Here is a 21,974-nt window from a genome sequence, read left to right as displayed (position 1 = left end):
ACCTAATTTCTAGCTTCAAGCATCATAAAGTCAAATTATATTTTGATATCTTCGGAAGTGTTTTGCAATAATAATGGTACAAACAGTTTTAGAACATAGAATATAGAACAGTGCAGCACACAAACAGGTCCTACGGCCACCATATCTGCTCTGACCATGATACCAATCTAAACTAATCCCTTCTATCTGCAAATGGTCTACATTCCTGTGTTCCCTACCAGTTCACCTATCTGTCTGAATCCCTCTTAAACATTGCTATTGTATCTGGTTCTACCATCTTCCCAGCGGTGCATTCTGGGCACCAACCACCCTCCAAGCAAAAAGAACATTGCTTCACACATCTCCTTTAAACTTTCCCCCATTCACCTTAAACTCATCCCCCCATAGTCTTTGACATTTCAACCGTAAGAGAAAGACTCCAACTATCCATCCTATCCACGCCTCTCATAACTTAAAAGACTTATCAGATCACCCCTCAGCCTCCAATGGTCTAGTGAAAACAGTCCAAGTTTATTCAACCTCTCCTAAAAGTTATTACACTCCAATCCAGATGACTTCCTGGTGCACCTCTTTTGCACCCTCACCTCACACTTGCCGGAATAAACTCCATCTACTGTTTCTCCACTTAACTTTCCAAATGATTTATATCCTGCTGTATCATTTGACAACCTTCATCACTATCCTCAATTCCAATTTTCGTGTCATCTGCAAACTTACTAATCAGATCACCTACATTTTCACCCAAATCATATATAAGTATTACAAACAACAGAGGTCCCACATTCATCCTTGCAGAACACCACTGGTCACAGACCTTCAGTCAAAAAAAATGCCTCCACAACTATCCTCTGTCTTCTATGACCAAACCAATTTTGTATCCAACTTACAAACTCACTATTGATCTCAAATGACTTAATCTTCTGGACCAGCCTGAAGTTCATTTAGACTACATCCTACCTTCATCAATCATCTTTGCCACTCCTTGAAAAACCCAATCACGTTTGTGAGACAAAACCTCCCCACACAAATCCATTCTGACTATCCTTAATCCTGTGGGTGGCATGGTGGCTCAGTGGTTAGCACTGCTACCTCACAGCACAAGGGACCTTGGTTCAATTCCAGCCTTGGGTGACTGTGTGTGTGTGGAGTTTGCACATTCTCCCTGTGCCTGCGTGGGTTTCCTCCCACAGTCCAAAGAAGTGCAGGCTAGATGGATTGGCCATGCTAAATTGCCCAGAGTGTTCAGGATTGTAGGTTAGGTGCATTGGTCTGGAGTAAATATAGTGTAATAGGGTAGAGGAATGTGTCTGGGTAAGTTACTCTTCGGAGGGTTGGTGTGGACTTGTTGGGCCGAAGGGCCTGTTTTCACACTGGAGGGATTATATTCTAATGTCCATTCTTTTCCAAATGCAAGTAAATCCTGTCGGTAAGAATCTTTTCCATTAATTTCATCATTTCATCATTTATAGAAATCATGGATCATAGAATCCCCACAACGTGGACTTGTTTGGCCAAATGGCCTGTTTTCACATTGTGGGGATTCTATGATCCATGATTTCTATAAATGGTGAAAAGCAGTGGACCTAGCACCGATCCTTATGGCACACCACTGGTCACAGGCCTCCAATCTGAAAAGCAACGCTTCACCACCAATTTCTGTCTTCTACCTTCAAGCCAGTTCTATATTCAACTGGCTAGATTACCCTGTATTCCATGAAATCTAACCTTGCTAACCAGTCTACCATGGGGAACCTTGTTGAACACCTTACTGAAGTCCATATAGATTACATCTACTGCTCTGCCTCATCAATCCTCTTTGTTACTTTTTCAAAAAACTCGATCAAGTTTGTGAGACATGATTTCCCACACACAATGCCATGTTGACTATCCCTAATCAATCCTTGCCTTTCCAAATATCTGTATGTGTGACTTGTCTGATTCCTCAGCTTGCTGTGAGTTGTTGAACCTTATGGACTAAAAAGACACTGTTTGCATTCCAGACTGCACTGAATTAACTGGCATCAGGTGTGGAGGGACAGTCTTATGAGGAGAGGCTGAGTAGTTTGGGCTGACTGACTGAAATTTAGAAGAATGAGAAGTGACCTTATTGAAACATGCAAGATTCCTAAGGGACTTCAAAGGGTAGATGCAAAAAGGTTGTTTCCCCTTGTGGGAGAGTCTAGGACCAGAAGGTGAAATCTCAGAATAAGTGGTTGCATATTTAAGACATAAATGAGGAATTTCTTATCCCCTGGATTGATGAATCTGTGGAATTCTACACCGCAGAGGGCAGTTGAGGCTGGCTCCTTAAGTGCATTCAAGACCAAGATAGTTTTTTTTAATCAGCAAAGGAATCAAGTTTATAGAAAAGATAGAAAAGTGGAGTTGAGAATTATCAAATCAACCATTATTGCGTTTATGATCATTATCTGTGATGTGGAGGAGCTGGTGTTGGACTGGGGTGGACAAAGTTAAAAATCATACATCACCAGGTTATAGTCCAAACAGGTTTATTTGGAAGCACTAGCTTTCAGAGTGCTACTCCTTAATCAGGTAGCTGTGAAACAGGAACATGACACAGAATTCTGCGTCTTATGATCCTATTTCACAGCTGCCTGATGAAGGAACAGCACTCCGAAAGCTAGTGCTTCCAAATAAACCTGTTGGACTATAACCTGCTAATGTGTGATTTTAATTTTTATCTGTGAAGATGAGGGTGCTTCAGGAACTAGATTTCCTTGAATTATGCAAGAGAAAACAATCCAATATTTCTATTTATATCTGCCATGCTGGTTATACCTACTAAAGATTACAAATGCCAGGTGAGAACAAGTTGGATCTAGGTCATGTGAAAAGAAGTCATACCATCATGAGGGGTGAGGGGAAGGAGGAAGAATTGAAAATCTTCTGTTTCATACTAATCTATTTGCACATTTGCTAAATGACCATGAAGTAACAGAGTATGGGGATATTGACAATCTATACCACTCTAATCACTACAATAAGATATCAGGAACCCTACTTAAGTTGTAGGAAGATTCAATATGCATTTATATCGCCTTTTTCATGAACTCACAATGTCACAATTTGCTTTACTAGCAATGAAGACAAAAGGAAATTGGATAGCAAAAGTCTTTATTTTTCTCTGTCTTTGTCTCTCTCTCTTTCCTTGTAGCAAAATATTTGTAAGAACAATTTTATAATGCATATTTCTCTGAACTTGTCTGCTTTGATCTTGCCAGAGTTTTGAAATCTGATGAACACTTTCTTACTGCGCCATGGGTTGCCCATAATCAAGCTATTGCATTACCATATCCAACAATGGTAAATGAGCCTTTTGATCTGTACATTGACGCAATACGTTATATCCCAGACAATGCAACCATCACCAAGGTAAGACATAGAGAAAGCTTACTGAATTTTGATATAATGAGTGAATGAATGGGATATACTTGCAAAACCTCAGGTTAATTTTCAACTTTGGCGAGCAGTGGACAGTGTGATTACAATAATATCACCCTAAAAGGCCCAAGTCATTCTGATGACTGGGCCTCTTTTGCATTCAAACAGTAATTTGTTATCATGTCAGCATTGCTAATGGGCTCCAGCGAAGTGGGAGAAGGGGAAGAATATCCACAGATTGCAAGAAGAGGATGGGTCACTTATGGGGACATGAGAATGTTATTGGAGAGGATTGATATTGCTAATCGAGAGCAATTACACTTGTCTTACTTCACAAACAGCATTAAATAAGTTACTGGTTATCTTCCTACAGCGACTTTCAATGATCCCATTAAGAAACAGTGGTCTAATCTTTTTTCTTATTCTGTGTAGTGGTCCACTCCAGGATTCAGTTTTCATTTTAGTTACATCCTATTGATATTGAATTCTATTGAGCGATGGTAGTCCTGTCTGCGTAAGGAGAAAGTTTGCTCCTCAGTCTCTGGTGAGTTAGCTTATCTATATTGTGGTTCTACAGATGACCTCAATACCTCTGAATTGACACCACACTCATGACCACTAATATGTTCAGTGTTGGAAGTGCAAGTGTGAAGGTGTTCAGTGAACTCAGGATTGGACTCAGTTGTAATAGGCCATGTGGTTGATAAGGATTTGAAGTTTGACGTGGAGGTGAGCGAGTGGAAGCAAAGCAGTTTCTGCAGAACCTTAGTTCAGGAATGAGTTTTGTTAAGAGAGAAAAGGATGGAGACATAGAGAGTGTGGATTTGGCTCCATTGGCATGATTCCATCACGTTTTGACATTTTCTTCATTTTCCTTTTTAAGGTGATTGGACGAATACTGCATTCAGGCCACAGTGATCTCCCTGATATCTCAGCTTTCCCAGTACTCAATAGTCCAGCAAGGTGCCCGGAGTTCCATTATTGCATGACTATAAATGTGAAGGGCAAAGAAACACTAGATCCCAATGTGTTCGTTTTGCTTAGAGTGTACACAATCAATTTCGATACTGGTGACCTGGTCATTATTGGTAAGTGAAAATAAATTTCTACATTTGGTGATTATTTCACTCAGTTGAAAAGAATTTAAACAAAATAAGGAGATTTTTGTTTTAAAAGAATGAAATATAATATGGAAAAATGTACTTAATCAAAGATTATCATTTATCCCCAAGATATTTTTACAAATGCTTAAGCTTAAAAAGCTTACTATATTGGAAGCTGATCTGACGATTTCACAGGTTTGTACCATATCATGGGGGACAGTAATTTCTACTCAAATTCCCATAATGTTGGTTAATAAGAAACTCAAAAATGCAATGCCCAAATAGTCCCTTGCCAAACCACCACTGTTGAAATTTACAAATATTCTGCAACCGTAGAACAAGTTTTACCTTATTTTTGCAGGGGCAGGGAGGATCCTCCAGGGATTAATTAGGGATTGTAAAAACTTATCTGGCTATGAGTGCAAGTAACTTGTAAACATACCCTTTGCTTTTCCAAAACTGATTTAGGTTGATTATTCTAATCAAACATACCTTTGTGTTGCAACCAACCTCTCGTTGAGGTTCTCTAATTTGTTACAGTTCCTTTCAATGGTGGCTGGCTAGCTGCACTTAGATTGAGAAACACCTCCCTTTCTTTACCTGAAATGCTGAGGTGTTTAATGGCTGTTCCAAGATGTTCACAGTAGACCACTGTGCCACTAACGTATATTGACCAGAATTGAAATTAGCTTTTAACCCCTATCCACATGTATTCTTGAAAAGGGAAAATACAAATACGTCTCTTGCTCAGACTGCAGTCTTTTCTCCTATCATGTTCACAGTCTGAAATATTCATAGGAGACCTCTTGGATCCAAAACTCAGAAATGTTGGAATTCTGGAATTAAAACAAAGTGTCTCACATTAAAACAGGTTTATTAGCATTTGTAAAGTGATAAAATATAACATTTTTGGATGGTGATGGAATCACTGTGAATTTCCAACATTTTCTAACTTTATTTCAATTGTGAGGTGTCGATAGGAGAAATAGTGACAGAGTGGTAATATCATTGGACTAGTAATCTAAACACCCAAGCTAATGTGAGAGGCAGTGTGTTCAGATCCCACTGCGGCAGCTTGTGGGATTTAAACAAAATTAATAAAAAGGGGAAGAAAAGGTGAAAAGTAGTTTCACTGTTGATGAAATTTAAATACCTTCTTCATTCACTTGTATCATTTAGGGAAGGAAATCTGTCATTCTTACCTAGCCAGCTCTACTTATGATTCCAGACTTGTGACAGTAAAGTGGATGTCCTCTGAAATGACCTAAAAATCCTCAGTTCAAGGACAATTGGGGATGGACAATAAATGCTGGTCTTGCCACATTTGTCACCTGTCTAGGTTCCATAGAACATTACAGTACTGTACAGGCCCTTCAGCCTTCAATGTTGCGCGAACTTGTGAAATCAATCTGAAGCCCATCTAACCTACACTATTCCATTATCATCCATATGTTTATCCAATGACCATTTAAATGCCCTTAAAGTTGGCGCGTCTACTACTGTTGCAGGCAGGGCGTTCCACACCCCTACTACACTCTGAGTAAAGAAACGACCTCTAACATTTGTCCTATATCTATCACCCTACAACTTAAAGCTGTGTATCCTCATGATAGCCATGACCATTTGAGGAAAAAGACTCTTACTATCCACCCTACCTGATCCTCTGACTATCTTGTATGTCTCTATTAAGTCACCTCTTAGTCTTCTTCTCTCGAACGAAAACAGCCTCAAGTCCCTCAGTTTTCCTCCATATCAGGCAACATCCTAGAAAATCTCCTCTGCACCCTTTCCAATGCTTCCACATCCTTCCTATAATGCACTGACCAGAACTGTATGTAATACTCCAAAAGCAGCTGCACCAGAGTTTTGTACAGCTGCAACATTATCCCATGGCTCCGAAACTCAGTCCCTCTACCAATAAAAGCGAACACACTGTGCGCCTTCTTAACAACCCTATCAACCTGGGTGGACACTTTCAGGCATCTATGCATCTATGCTCATCCACACTACTAAGAATCTTACCATTAACCCAGTACTCTGTATTCCTGCTACTCCTTCCAAAGTAAATCACCTCACACTTTTCCGCATTAAACTCCATTTGCCACCTCTCAGCCCAGCTTTGCAGCTTATCTATGTCCCTCTGTAACCTGCAACATTCCTCCACATTGTCCCCAACTCCACCGACTTTAGTGTCATCCACAAATTTACCACCCTATCCTAATACGCCCTCATCCAGGTTATTTATAAAAATGACAAACAGCAGTGGCCTCATGAAAGAAACAAAAAAATCTTAACATGGTCAATCCCCATTTTTGTTAATGTTACCATTCCTTCAACAAAATTATGTTTTACTTTGTTAATGTGCAGTTGAATCATCTATGGTAGTGTAAAGGGAAGCTGTTTGAACCTGAAGCTTACTATTCCTGTAAGCTGTCTCCTTTATAACTTCTGAAATGTGGTGACTCTATGTGAGATTCTAGCATTTTAATATTTGTATTAAAGGGTTTACCCTTTTAAGTAAGCTTTTAGTAACAAATAAGCTTCCGGACTTCCACTAAATATCATTAACTAAGTCTGTCACAATTGGTATTTATTAAAACCAGCGAACCCATTTCTAGCTCAGTAATTAAGTAGATAAAGATAATTGATGAGTTAATTTTCACAAGGCGGATGACTGGTCAATCTGTTGTTTTTTTATAGATTATATGTAGGTTTTACATACATTATGGTCAGAACTTTCCCCACAGGCTCCAGGATCCTGTTACCAGGCACATATGGGGTTCAGGAACCTGTACTGTGGGGCAGTTTACTCTGTTCTCATTTTCTACAATGTGGCCAATTACCGGCCAGAGGGTTCAAAAGAAGGTCAGCAGCCAGGCTCTCAAAAGTAAGCGCCAATAGGAAGCTTTGCAACACTGAAGAAACAGCAGACTGCCTTTCTAGGTCACCACAAGATGGAAGCACTCTCTCTTCAATTTTAACTTCAAATTTTAAAATGGCTTCAGTGGCTGATATCTACTGGAGAGCTGTTCCATGGAATGAATTGCAGCTGCATCTGAAGAAAGGGAAAACTACTGGGAGCAACCTCCAGGGAGCGATACTGTTTCCCAGGAATGCCTCCAGGAACTTGGAAGGTGATTGGAAAATTCCATTTGTTCTCTAACAATAGACCTGTGCATAGGGTGGAGCAGGGAACTGGCATTCCGGAAAGCAACATAATACTCCATACCCACGAATTCCATGCCTAGATGTCAACTTAAAGACATCATCTTCTGGTGATCATTTTGTTGCAGCTATAAAGCTCTGTAGCACAAGTGGTATGATTTTGGTTCATGACATAATTCATCAAAATGTCAATTTTCCAAACTAATATTTTCATCTATTTGTGATCTGTACAATGCAGCATTGTTCCAGTCCTAAGAAAAGGCAATCGGTCCTCTTGACTGGGGAATAATTTGCAATTTTAGAGAAGATTTGTAACTCGGGTTATGGATCAGGTTGTAAGTTTGCTTGCTGAACTGGTAGATTTGTTCTCAGATGTTTCATTACCATGCTAGGTAACATCATCAGTGAGCCTCCAGTGAAGCACTGGTGTTCTGTCTCACTGTCTCACTTGCCATTTATGTGTCTTGGTCTATTGTGGTGTGTGATATCACTTCCGGTTCTTTTTGTGAGAGGTTGGTAAATGGGGTCCAGATCGATGTTTTTGTTGATGGAGTTCTGGTTTGAATGCTAAGCCTTTAGGAATTCTTGTGCGTGCCTTTGTTTAGCCTGTCCCAGAATGGATATATTGTTCCAGTTGAACTGGTGTCACTCTTTGTCTGTGTGTATGGAAACTAGTGAGAAATGGTTATGTCTTTTGGTCGCTAGTTGGTGCTCATGTATCCTGGTGGCCAGTTTCCTACCCATCTGTCCAATGTAATGTTTGTTGCAGTCCTTGCAGGGTATTTTGTATATGACGTTCATTCTGCTTTAAATTCTTTAAATTCATCAGGAGCTGTTTCAGTGTGGTAGTAGGTTTGTGGGCTACCATGATACCTAGAGGCCGGAGTAGTCTGGTCGTCATCTCCGAGATATATTTAATGTGTGGCAGTGTGCTAGAATCTCTGGGCATGTTGAGTCTTCTTGTTTAGGTCTGTTGTGTAGGAATGGGCAGACTGTGCTTATCAGGTACTCATTCTTGAAAATGTTGTATAGGTGTTTTTCCTTGGCTTCTCATAGTTCCTGGGTGCTGCAGTGTGTTGTGGCTCATTTAAATAATGTCCTGATGCAGCTTTGTTTGTGGGTAATGGGATGATTACTCCTGTAGTTGAGTATCTCGTCAGTGTGTGTGGCTTTTCTGTAGATGCTGGTCTGCAGCTCTCCATTGGCTTTTTGTTCTACTGTGATGTCTTTTAGGAAGGGTAGACTGCTGTTGTTCTCTTCCTGTTTGGTGAACTTTATACCAGTAAGAATGTTGTTTATGTGTTTGTGGGTTTGTTCTAATTTGTTGTGTTTCGTGACAACAAAGGTGTCATCAACATAGCGGACCCAAAACTTGGGCTGGATCGCGGGAAGGGCTGTTTGTTCTAATCTCTGCTTAACTGCTTCTGTAAAGAGTGCTCTTATTGGTAATCCTATAGGCGTCCCATTGATTTGTTTGTAGATGGTTGTGGTGAAGTGGGTTGTGAGGCACAGGTCTACTAGTTTGAGGATGCTGTCCTTCTGTTGGAGTTGGTGCTGTCAGGTGTTTGTGTCCTTAGTTCATCTAGCAGTGAGGCCAGTGTTTCTTTGGCTGGGGTGATGTTTTTTGATGTGAATAGGACCGTCACATTGAATGAAATCATGATCTCATCAACCTCTACCTTTTGGTGTGTTTGATGATATTAAGGAATTCCTGGGTGGAGTGGATGGAATGGCTTTAGTGTTCTACTAGGTGTTTCAGTTTACGTTGCAATTCCTTTGCTAGACTGTATGTCGGTGTACTAGGAAGTGAGATGATGGGTCTGAAGGGAGCCCCTTGTTTATGTATGTTTGATAATCTATAGAAACGGGGTGTGTAGGATCCTTCAGGTTTTATTCTTTGGGGGTCTAGCTTGTTAATGTCACCTGCTATCTTGTGAAGTTTCCTCGGGTGTTGTATTATGTTTTTCTAGCTGTGGAAACTGGTCCATCGCCACATGTTGGTAGGTTTCGATATCTGAGAGTAGTGTGTGTGCTTTTGCAATGTATTGTGTTCTGTTCAGGATGATGGTCATACGCCCTTTGTCTGCTGGTAGGATTACAATACTTATGTCTTTTCTGAGTCCTTCCAGGGCTTTCCTTTCCAGTGTGTTGAGGGTATTTTCCTTCTTTCTGCTTAGTGTTGATGTTACTGTCTGTCTGATGGTCTACTGAATTTCTTCCGTAAATCCGTTGTCTTTCAAGGTGGATTCCAGTGCTACTAGGAAGTTCTTTTTGTCTGTATCCCTGTGGTTGAAGTTTATCTCTCGTACTAGGACAGCTTTTTCTGTGTCTGTGGATGGTCGGTCCGGCGGGTTCTTTATCCCAGTCTCTGAATTATCCGTGTTATTGCTGTGAGGAGCTTGGCCAGTTTTTCTGGTAGTGCTGGTCTTTTCTTTGTCTTGGTCCACTGTTGTTTAGTATTGATGTCTTTTTCTAGTATACTACCAACTATTACTAGTATCCATACACACAGACAAAGAGAGACACCAGTTTGACTGGGACAATACATCCATCTTGGGACAGGCTAAACAAAGACACGCACAGGAATTCCTAGAGGCCTAGCATTCAAACCAGAACTCCATCGACAAAAATATTGATTTGGACCCCATTTACCAACTTCTCAGAAAAAGAACCGGAAGTGATATCACCCACCATAACAGACCAAAACACACAAAAAGCAAGTGGGACAGAACATCAGTGCTTCATCAGAGGCTCACTGATGATATTACCCAGCATGGTGATAAAACATCTGAGAACAAATCTACCAGCTCAGCGAGTAAACTTACAACCTGGGTAATAATTGTTCAGAAAGACTTTCAGAAGAAATAATCAGTTAAAAAGATGGGTATTTACAAAAATTATAGTTATGTATAGACAGCTGTATTTCTTTGATTAGAATTGTAGTCACATTGTTATTGCAGTCATAATGTTTATTTTAATCTGGTCAAATACAGTTAATTCTGACTATTACACAAACATACACTATAACTGCAAGGGAAATACACAACCTGCAAGATTCTGACAACTATTTATTTGATTACTGTTTGGTTTTTTAGGCGATGCTATGGTTTCCTTGTTCAATGAAAATGGAGAGTTAAATGTTGGAGGATTCCAACTCAAACTAAAACAAGGGATGCCGTCAACAGGACAGACTCCTCTTAGTGCAAGATCGTTCAAACGCCAACGTACAATTCCCTGCTGTACTTTGTTGATTCGACTTTTACCACACACACAGGTAACTGTTCAATTTATGTCAGGAGATACATTTATGTTCGTGTAGTGATGATTAGCAATTCACTTCTATAAAAAGCCACTTTTGTGAAAAAAGGGCTTGAGCTCTAGATAAGGCTGTGGATATGCCAGTTCTTAGTTTTCCACCTTGTCCAGAATGGGAATGGTAAGTGGGGGAGTTGGGGGGCTTGAGAGAGATGGGGCAGGCAGAATCTATATCCGCCGCCCTGAGGAAAAATGGACACCATCTGGCAGCAAGGTCAACTTCAAAATAAAGACTATGTTTACAGGTTTGTGATTCCCAAGGGAGTCAAGGTTATATGGGGCAGGCAAGAAAGTGGATTTAAAGGGGTCAGTCACAGTAGCCATAATCTTATTGATGAAGCAGGGACAATGTTGCCTTGATGGGCCAACTGGGTATTCCTGCACTTATGATCTCATTGTCTTAGGAGTGGAGTTTCCACTTTGAGGTCAGATCTGTCTTGACATCAAAAGACAAAAGTGGGAGTGACGTGAAGCTTCCAGCTAGGATTATTACTTGGATTTCTGAAGAAAAATCTTAAATTTTAATATAAAAGTATTTTAAACATTTTGATAAGGGATGTCTGTGATAAGATTATTTTTGCAATCTAGAGGGGGTCTCTCCCAACTCCAGCTCAGTACTTCTTTCCAGTATTTAACAGGCGGTATAAACATGTCAAAGTTCCAAGGCTTGTCCCTGTTATCATCTAATGCAGTATGAAAGAATGCCCAAAACCCAACAGAATGAGGGAACAGAAATGAAGAATTAAAAGGTTTGAACATCTCTGAATATATAAAAAAAATTTGAATTAGTTGTATAAGTATGGGGAGCTAGTAGTGAGTATGACTTGCATGGAATGTGACCAACTAAAATAAAGCATTCACATAAAAATGTGAACTTGAGTTATGCTTAAATACTGTTATCGTTTGGAGTTTAATGTTGGTAGCAGGGAGTGATTGAGTCAAAAGCCCACCTGCTCTCTGAAGCTAAGCCTTTTGACCAGTGGAAGAATGGTGTTATGAGGTGAATCTGGGTTACTTCTTTACCAAAGTGAAGGCAAGGTGGGCCTTAGCACATCTGTTATCATACTAGCTAGATAAGAAGCAACATTTTTCAACATTGAAACCTAATGATTTGAACATGGGCGAAGGTTTGATGGATTGTTAACTTCGGATAAATTTATTAAAACGTTGCGCTATAGACTGCTTAAGAGGCATGGTCAAATTTGAACAAATTTATAAAGGCTAATGACAGACGAGGGCAGAATATATGTTGGAATTCTGTAGGTTGTTTGCTGTTTTTAAAGAACAACAGAGGATTACTAAGAAGGAAATATGCAGAGAAAAAACGAGGTACGAAGGTAAACTGGCCAATAATATGAAGGAGGAAAAGTAAAAGTTTTTTTAGGTATGTGAAAGGCAAAAAAATGGTTAAGACTAAAATTGGGCCCTTGAAGACAGAAACAGGGGAATATATTATGGGGAACAAAGAAATGGCAGAAGAATTGAATTGGTACTTCAGATCTGTGTTCACTGGGGAAGACACAAGCAATCTCCCTGAGGTAACAGTGGCTGAAGGACCTGAACTGAAGGGAATTTATATTTGCCAGGAATTGGTGTTGGAGAGACTGTTAGGTCTGAAGGTTGATAAGTCCCCAGGGCCTGACGGTCTACAGCCCAGGGTACTGAAGGAGGTGGCTCGAGAAATCGTGGATGCGTTGGTGATTATTTTCCAGAGTTTGATAAGTTTGGGATCAGTTCCTGCAAATTGGAGGGTGGCTAATGTTGTACCACTTTTTAAGAAAGGTGGGAGACAGAAAGCAGGAAGTTATAGACCAGTTAGTCTGACCTCAGTGGTGGGAAAGATGCTGGAGTCTATTATAAAGGATGAAATTACGACACATCTGGATAGTAGTAACAGGATAGGTCAGAGTCAGCATGGATATATGAAGGGGAAATCATGCTTGACTAATTTTCTGGAATTTTTTGAGCATGTAACTCTGAAGATGGATGAGGGAGATCCAGTAGATGTAGTGTACCTGGACTTTCAGAAAGCTTTTGATAAAGTCCCACATAGGAGGTTAGTGAGCAAAATTAGGGCGCATGGTACTGGGGGCAAAGTACTAACTTGGATTGAAAGTTGGTTGGCTGATAGGAAACAAAGAGTAGTGATAAATGGCTCCATTTCAGAATGGCAGGCAGTGACCAGTGGGGTACCGCAGGGATCAGTACTGGGACCGCAGCTTTTTACAATATATGTTAATGATATGGAAGATGGTATTAGTAATAACATTAGCAAATTTGCTGATGATACTAAGCTGGGTGGCAGGGGGAAATGTGATGAGGATGTTAGGAGATTACAGGATGACCTGGACAAGTTAGGTAAGTGGTCAGATGCATGGCAGATGCAGTTTAATGTGGATAAATGTATGGTTATCCACTTTGGTGGCAAGAACAGGAAGATAGATTACTACCTAAATGGAATCAATTTAGGTAAAGTGGCAGTACAGAGAGATCTGGGTGTTCTTGTACACCAGTCAATGAAGGTAAGCATGCAGGTACAGCAGGTAGTGAAGAAGGCTAATAGCATGCTGGTCTTCATAATGTGAGGGATTGAGTATAGAAGCAAAGGGGTTCTTCTGCAGCTGTACAGGGCCCTGGTGAGACCACACCTGGAGTACTGTGTGCAGTTCTGGTCTCCAAATTTGAGGAAAGACATTCTGGCTATTGAGGGATTGCAGTGTAGGTTCACGAGGTCAATTCCTGGAATGGCGGGATTACCTTACACTGAAAGACTGGAGCGACTGGGCTTGTATACCCTTGAGTTTAGAAGACTGAGAGGGGATATGATTGAGACATATAAGATTATTAAAAGATTGGACACTCTGGAGGCAGGAAACATGTTTCCGCTGATGGGTGAGTGCCGAACCAGAGGACACAGCTTAAAAATACGGGTAGACCATTTAGGACAGAGATGAGGAGAAACTTCTTCACCCAGAGAGTGGTGGCTGTGTGGAATGCTCTGCCCAGAGGGCAGTGGAGGCCCAGTCTCTGGATTCATTTACGAAAGAGTTGGATAGAGCTCTCAAGGATTGTGGAATCAAGGGTTATGGAGATAAGGCAGGAACAGGATACTGATTAAGGATGATCAGCCATGATCATATTGAATGGTGGTGCAGGCTCGAAGGGCAGAATGGCCTACTCCTGCACTTATTGTCTATTGTCTGTTGAGATTGAAGGAATTTAATTTGGAAATGCCCAATTTGTGCTGGCATTTATGAATGGATAGATTTCTAGTTTTGACAGAAGTTAAATTTGCAGATAACTGTACAAATGTCAATAGCACTAAAAAATATTGCTAGGAAGCATTCAAATACAATACAAACATATTTGTAGCACAATTGGGGCAATTGGTGATATGACAGAAAATGGAGAACAAATTTAACAAATTGATGCAATTGAATCTGTTTAAATACAATTACCTTCTCGAGTAGAAAGATCCTTAGAATCAAAGAAACTTGCCAATTCTTTGGAAAATAGAGGACTTCCTCAGGAGGAAGTTTAGTGGTAGAGGTGCCAGGAAGCGCATTCAAGTTGTACATATTTTTAATCAATCTATTCAGACATGTGCAGCAGACCTCTGGAATAGGTGAAAATTGAACCCAAGCCTTCAGATCCTGATGCACTACCATTGTGCCTCAATAGCCCTAATCTGAAGTCGTATGCAGTGAAATGCTTCTCTTAAAGATTTCCAGAGCCCCAGTAAACAATGAGAGAGATCATCAAGATGTCAGAGAAACTAGTTAAGAAAATTCATAAAGTTAAGGTGATTGGCTGCAACAAACAGGCCACATTTATAACCAGAGTTTGAATATTTCAAATTCTCCGTGCTTGTCTGTGCATCAGTCAACCCTTGCACTGCTCATGGACATTTAAACTTTGAGAAGCATTTTTTGTCACGAAGCTTTGCTTGTATCCCATCTGTTGTTGCAATGATGACAATAGTGGAAAAGGTGATGCTACTGAATTTAAACATGACTGATTCTGTCTTGACTGCACTAGCTTCATGTCCATGAGAAAAACTCTTTGGGTTTCAAAATGGGTGGGTAATTGTACAAGTCCCACAACGTGGTAATGCAGCTAAATTATGCTTGGACATAAAGCCAATCTTTAATTATTTTGGTCATTCTAATCTAACATTTTTACAAGTAATAGTAAGTTACTTTTACCCACTTTGCCATTGAGCGAGCTTAGTTGTCCTGTTCTATCAGCTGAAGCTGTCTGCATGTGAGTGAGAAGGCAAAATTAAAATAGACATTTGTATGGTGTGGTTAATTTCCTTTTGCAAGTAATATTTTACTTACCCTTTCCATCCAATACTTCTGAATCAGAATTAAAAATAAATACAATGAAATCCTCCAAAATGGCCTTTTTGTTTTGCTTTGGTCAGGATCCTGTGCCTCCTCCAGACTATCTAAGTGGATTTTACTTTACTGAGGATGCAAAACCAAGCAAATCAGATCTGGAGATAATTTTATCCTTCCAGCAAGACAAGGAGTTCCCAAACTCTGTGGGCAATGCAACAGCACAGTTAATGACCAAAGAACAAATGAACAGTAAGGACTTGCTTTAAGATATATGCCTATTTGATGCTGGATTAGTTGATCTTGTTTGACTGTGATGTTATCAAGCAAAAACCAAGGTCTTCGGGAGTTGAAAGATAAAGCTAAAGAATAAAAAAATACACTTCTAGATACACTGATACACCATCCTCCTGATACCAACATAATAGATACATTCTTCGTTTCAGCGAGCATTTGTTTCTCTCTCTGCTTCTCCTTCTCTTGTTCCCTCTCTCTTGCATTTACTTCTTACTGAGATGTAATTTACAAATACAGAGGAACCTCCATTATCCAAATGAGATGGGTGGGCACTATTTTGTTCAGATAATTGATTATTCGTTTAATTGATTTCCTCTGGGTCTCAGAGTTTTCTGTGAAGTCCACTCCCCATTCAGGAGATGAGGCAAAGGCACACTGCGCACGAGACCCCCCTCCCAACCCACTCCCAACCGCATCCGCTCCTATGCTGCCCCCCACTCACCCCAACCCCACCCTATCCATTCCCACACTGCTGCCACCCTCAACCCTGTCCGCTCCCACCCCTCCCCAACGCTGACCAACACCGCTTCCCCCGTCTGCCCGCGCCCATCCCCAACCCTGCAGCCCCGATCCCGTTCCCCCAACTCTGCACTTCTATCCATCCCTACTCATCGTCCGACCCCCGTTTGCACCCCGCCCGCTCCCTCCGGGGCAGCTGGACTGGACACCAACAAGACTGCTGCTGCCTTTGTGGGGTAAGTCTCCAGTGACGCACACACACAGGACTTTTTGACAGGTTCTACCTCTGCCGTGTACAGGACAATGTTGGAGAAATTATCTGGGGAAGGGGGGGTTTAAGGTACACACCTGTGTAGAACCCCAGGGAAAGTGTGGCGGGGGTGGGGGGAGGGAGGGGGAGAGGGGAAGAGAGGGAGTGATGTCAGTCATTTAGCGACGGTAGCTGGACTGTCAAGGACTGTTCTCAGCAGCATTTCAGTGAGCCGAGGTCATTTTTAATCATTCTACCTGTAAACAAAAGACGCGATCAGGGTTGAAACAGCTCTTTGATGTAATGCTTCTATCGTGATCTTGAGATCCCCTTCGGATAATCCGATATTTGGATAATTACATTTGGATAATTGAGGTTCCTCTGTACTGACACCTGATACTTCCTTATAGTGACAGTTGTTCAAGTGTGAATCTATATGGTGATCATCAGCAGAATCATGGTGAGCATATAGTAGCTGTACAGTAAGTCTTACTTCAAGTTGTGCCTGCATTCCTAAAAATCATGATTTTAAGTAAAATGATTTTAAGTGAACCATAGGTTCTCAAAGGAACCATTGTTCAAGCCAGTTAGGTTTTTGGGAAGAAAATGTGTAAATTGAAATACTGTGCCATACATATACAGCTCTGTGCATTTCTAGCTGGTATTGCCAACTGAAGTACATCACCAAATATAAAAGAAGCACAATACAATATACTCCGCACCATAATGTATTTGAAAAGATACATTCTAAAAATTATACTCGTTGGTAACTCATTCTTCATTATTGATTTAAAAAGTCATGGCTCAAGAAATACTGACAAGCTAATCACTAAATCCTCTCTCACTGTCTCATACACAGAACAAACCCACATGTCATTAATTCAAAATTCCAAATTAAAAATTAATTTATGATCATGTATGACCCCAAATCCAGAGGAAATTAGATTATAACTGGGATTGGGTAGTTGCGAAGATTGGGTGTGATGGTTTATATTACGGACATAGCTGTGAGAAAGGATCAGAATTTTAAATATTGTGGTCTCTCTCCATACCTGAAACTTTTTTTGCTTCTCTTTTTGATTTTCTTATTTCCAATACGTTAATGATGCTTCATAAGTATTATGCTTGCTAAGTCCGCGATGGCTTCACACACCATATCAGACTCTGGACTCCATTACATCCATTTGACTAACTGTTCTGGTGCATTCTGTTGTATAGTAAAATAGCAAAATGTCTTTTATCATTACCATGGTGATCAAGATTGTTTTAAAACTTAACCTGGCTGTCTATATTTGTTTGAATGCAATGTTTATTCTCCTGTAAAATCTTTGCTGTTATTATAGTTCCCCCTGAACAGTGGATGGCCTGGTACAAGGAAAGATTAGACAGCAGGAAACACCTTTTACATCAGCAATCACCAGCACACCTTAGTTTAGTCCATATGGTTCGATACCGCCCACGAACTGGAATCCATCTACGAATTTCCCAAGTCTATGGCTTGAAAGGTCTGTGCATTATTCAATACTTCACTCTCACATCACAAATGTGATATGAATTTGACAAAAAAAAGGATTCTTGTCTTATTTTTAATTTAAACGTTTGATTCCTCAAATGAAAAAGTAGGAGCTCAGAACTCAGATGGGTTGGCTGCGGTTGGTTTTTCCAAGTTGTGAAGTGTTAAACAAAGCACGATAGCAGGTGCAATGGGGTTACATGATGAATTCCACATGTGTGGGCAACATATCTTTTAATCAAAGATTGGCTCATAGTTGATAAGTGTAATTTAATCTTTTGTTTAATTTTTATTGTTCGCTTTTTGAGGAGAAGGCAACCACATTAATCAAATGTGGTATTTGGTTAGGTTCCAGTTTGTATGTAGATGATTGCTGAGACTGATCTGTATTCAGAGGTTCTGCCGCAAGTGGGTAGGATACCACAGATGACTGAGCTTTGGACGATTTACTGCCTCAGGATTTTCTCTCCTTGTGTTTTCTCTCCACTTCTGACATGTGTTTGAACTTGAAGAATGCTGCGCTGCTTTTGCTATCAGATTTTGCCTGGAATAGTGATTTAAGTGAACTTCTTTCCAGGGCTTAGGGCAGATATAAAAATCCCCAAGTGAATTTTTCAGTGTGTCCTTGTAGCACTTCCTTTGACCATTGTGGTAGCGCACCTCAGACTCCAGCTCCCCATAGAAGATTTGCTTTGGTAAACAAATACCAGGCATTCTAGTCATATGACCAGCCCAATTCACATGTGACGATCTCAATAAGTTGTGGCTGCTTGGAATGCCAGTTCAGGTGATCACCTCAGCATCTAATATTTTATCTTGCCATCTGATATTTTGAAGCTTTCAAAAGCAGCTCAAATGAAAGTGGTTGAGCTTCTTGACATAACATTGGTATTCCATTCAAGTTGCACGTGCATAAAGAAATATGGGCAAGACTAGTGTTCTATGGACTTTCAAGATGATAACCAGTTCTCCTCCTCTTGATTCCCAGTCTGAAGTTCAAAGTCTGCATTAAACTATACTTGCTTTGGTAATTCTTACGTGTCTTATCATCAGTAGATAGCTCAAGAGGGTGTGCTGCTGAGATAAATGAACTTCTTTGCTGCCGACAGGTTCTGCATATATACTGAAATGCTGGACTCAAAATGGGACTTTCCTGGAAGAGGCTGTTATATTATTCCATTTTTTTTTGTGCTGTTGGTAAGGCTGAAGTTGTTGGTTGAACAAGTCCATGTTGAATTGCATGTCCAGCTATGAACTGGCAGCTAGTGCACCATGATTGGCAAACAGAAAACCGCAAAGTATGGCCTTGGATACCTTGGTCTTTGCTTGGAGCCTTCACAAATCGAGCAACCTTCCATCCATGCAATATCTGATTTTGATACCAGGTTTATCATCATGGAAAGCATTGGACAGCATAGTAGAGTAAAACATGCGGAAAAGGGTTAACATTAGCAACAATCCTGTGGAACACCATTAGTGATTGTGAATAGTTAGAAGACTCACTATTATCTAGGGCATGTATGAGTCTGCTTTGATTGAATTGTCCAACTATTGATATGAATTTTCCAGGCAACTGATATCTGCATTACTGTCCAAGCATCCTAACAGCTGATGCGTCAAAGTCTTGGTCATATCAATAAACACTGAGGGCTATCTTCTGTTCTTGGAATTTTTCCTGCAGCTGTCTAACTGCAAAAACCATATCAATGTTTTGGTAGTAAATTCTTGTTGATATGTTGCACTAAGTATTTCAAAAGGATTTTGACGAATATTTTGCCAACCAGAGACACAGAGCCTGTCCCTGTTGCACAGAAGGGAAGGAGGGAAAGGAGGAGAGTGTTAGTCATTGGGGACTCAATAGTTAGAGGGTCAGATAAAAGGTTTGTTGGGAATGAACAAGACTCACAGTTGGTGTGTTGCCTCTCAGGTGCCAGAGTCCGTGATGTTTAGGATCATGTCTTTGGGCTCCTGAAGGGAGAGGGTGACCAGCCCCCAAGTCGTGGTCCATGTAGGTACCAATAATATTGGTAGAAAGAGGGATAAGGATGTAAGGCAGAATTTCAGGGAGCTAGGGTGGAAGCTGAGAGCTAAAACAAATAGAGTTGTTATCTCTGATTTGTTACCTGTGCCACGTGATAGCGAGGCAAGGAATAGGGAACGATATCAGCTGAACATGTGACTGCAGGAATGGTGCAGGAGGGAGGGTTTCACGTACTTGGATAATTGGGGTTCATTCTGTGGAAGGACCTCTACAAACAGGACGGTCTTACTTGAACCAGAAGGGTACTAATATCCTGGGTGGGAAATTTGCTGATGCTATTCGGGTGAATTTAAACCAGCTCAGCAGAGGGATTAGAACCTGAGGTGTGGTTCCAGTGCACAGGAGGATGAGAGAAAGGAGGGCCTGGACAGGATTTCACAGTCACAGGAATGTGTTGGCAGACAGCAAGCTGGTTTGAAGTGTGTCTACTTCAACGCCAGAGGTATCCAAAATAAGGTAGGGCAGCTTGCTGCACGGATAGATACCTGGGACTTCAATGTTGTGGCCATTTCGGAGACTTGGATAGAGCAGGGTGAGGAATGGATGTTGCAGGTTCCAGGGTTTAGATCTTTCATTAAGAACAAGCAAGGCAGTAAAAGAGGGGGAGGTGTGGCCTTGTTAGTCAAGGATAATATAACAGTTGCTGAAAGTTGAGGTTAGAAACAGGAGAGGAGATGTCATACTGCTGGGAGTTTTTATAGGCCTCCGCAGAGTTTCAGGAAGGTGGAGGAGAGGATTGGCAAAATGAAAATTGGCAGGGTAGTCATTATGGGGGACTTCCCCAACGTTGACTGGAAATGCGATAACTCTAGTATGTCGGATGGATCAGTTTTTATCCAATGTGTGCAGGAGGGTTTCTTGACACAGTATGTTGAAGGGCCGACAAGAGGGTAGGCCACACTGGATCTGGTGCTTGGTAATGAACCAGGTTAGGTGTTTGATTTAGTGGTAGGTGAGCACTTTGGAGAGAGTGACCATAATGCAGTTACATTTAGTTTAGCAATGGAAAGGGATAGGTACATGCCACAGGGCAAGAGTTATCGATGGGGGCAAGGGCAATTATAATGCAATTAGGCAAGACTTAGGATGCATAGAATGGGGTAGCAAAATGCAGGGGATGGGGACAACCGAAATGCGGAGCTGGTTTAAAGAACAGATTAGATTAGATTAGATTAGATTACTTACAGTGTCGAAACAGGCCCTTCGGCCCAACAAGTCCACACCGCCCCGCCGAAGTGTATACACCCAGACCCATACATTTACCCCTTCACCTAACACTGCGCAAATTTAGCATGGTCAATTCACCTGACCTGCACATTTTTGGATTGTGGGAGGAAACCGGAGCACCCGAAGGAAACCCACGCAGACACGGGGAGAATGTGCAAACTCCACACAGAGAGTCGCCTGAGGCGGGAATTGAACCCGGGTCTCTAGCGCTGTGAGGCAGCAGTGCTAACCACTGTGCCACCGTGCCGCCCACCTGCCACCGTGCCGCCCACCAATTGCGTGTCCTTGACATTGCGTGTCCTTGATAGGTATGTCCCTGTCAGGCAGGGAGGAAGTGATAAGGTAAGGGAACTGTGGTTTACGACTGAAATTGTATTTCTTGTTAAGCAGAAGAAGGAGGGATATGCAACAATGAGACAAAACATTTCAGATGAGGCAATGGAGAGTTACAGATTAGTTGGGAAGGATTTAAAGAGAGAGTTATGAAGAGCAAAGAGAGGACATGAGCAGTATTTAGCAGGTAGAATAAAGGAGAACCCGAAAGCTTTCTATAGGTATGTGAGGAATAAAAGGATGGCTAGGGTAGGAATAGGGCCAGTCAAAGATAGAAGTGAGAAGTTGTATGTGGGCCCTGTGGAGATCGGAGAGGTGCTAAATGAATATTTCTCATTGGTTTTCATGCAGGTAAAGGAGAATATCGTAGAGGAGAAGAATGAGATATGTGATATTAGACTAGAAAGGATTGAGGTTAGTAAGGAAGAGGTGTTATCAATTCTAGAAAGAGTGAAAGTAGACAAGTCCTCTGGGCTGGATGGGATTTATCTGAGGATTCTCTGGGAAGCTAGGAAGGAGATGGCGGAGC

At 41.1% G+C, this 21,974-nt stretch overlaps 1 protein-coding gene across 5 annotated transcripts in view; it reads left to right on the top strand.

Moving 5' to 3' along the window:
* Positions 1-21,974, top strand: part of LOC122563897 (uncharacterized) — a 150,304-nt gene that overhangs the window by 101,798 nt on the left and 26,532 nt on the right. For all 5 annotated transcript variants that reach the window (XM_087977206.1, XM_087977205.1, XM_087977209.1 and 2 more), the window contains 5 exons: positions 3,243-3,393; positions 4,286-4,490; positions 10,766-10,944; positions 15,412-15,577; positions 17,675-17,836. In XM_087977206.1, the coding sequence (XP_087833332.1) occupies positions 3,243-3,393; positions 4,286-4,490; positions 10,766-10,944; positions 15,412-15,577; positions 17,675-17,836 (863 nt within the window). The remainder of the gene's footprint in view (positions 1-3,242; positions 3,394-4,285; positions 4,491-10,765; positions 10,945-15,411; positions 15,578-17,674; positions 17,837-21,974) is intronic.

Source organism: Chiloscyllium plagiosum, unplaced genomic scaffold (genome assembly GCF_037043375.1).
Source record: "Chiloscyllium plagiosum isolate Xiang-an unplaced genomic scaffold, Cpla_swu_hap1 HiC_scaffold_31, whole genome shotgun sequence".
Taxonomy (NCBI): domain Eukaryota; kingdom Metazoa; phylum Chordata; class Chondrichthyes; order Orectolobiformes; family Hemiscylliidae; genus Chiloscyllium; species Chiloscyllium plagiosum.
The sequence above is the reverse complement of the archived record's forward strand: the minus strand, read 5'-3'. Positions and strand labels throughout refer to the sequence as shown.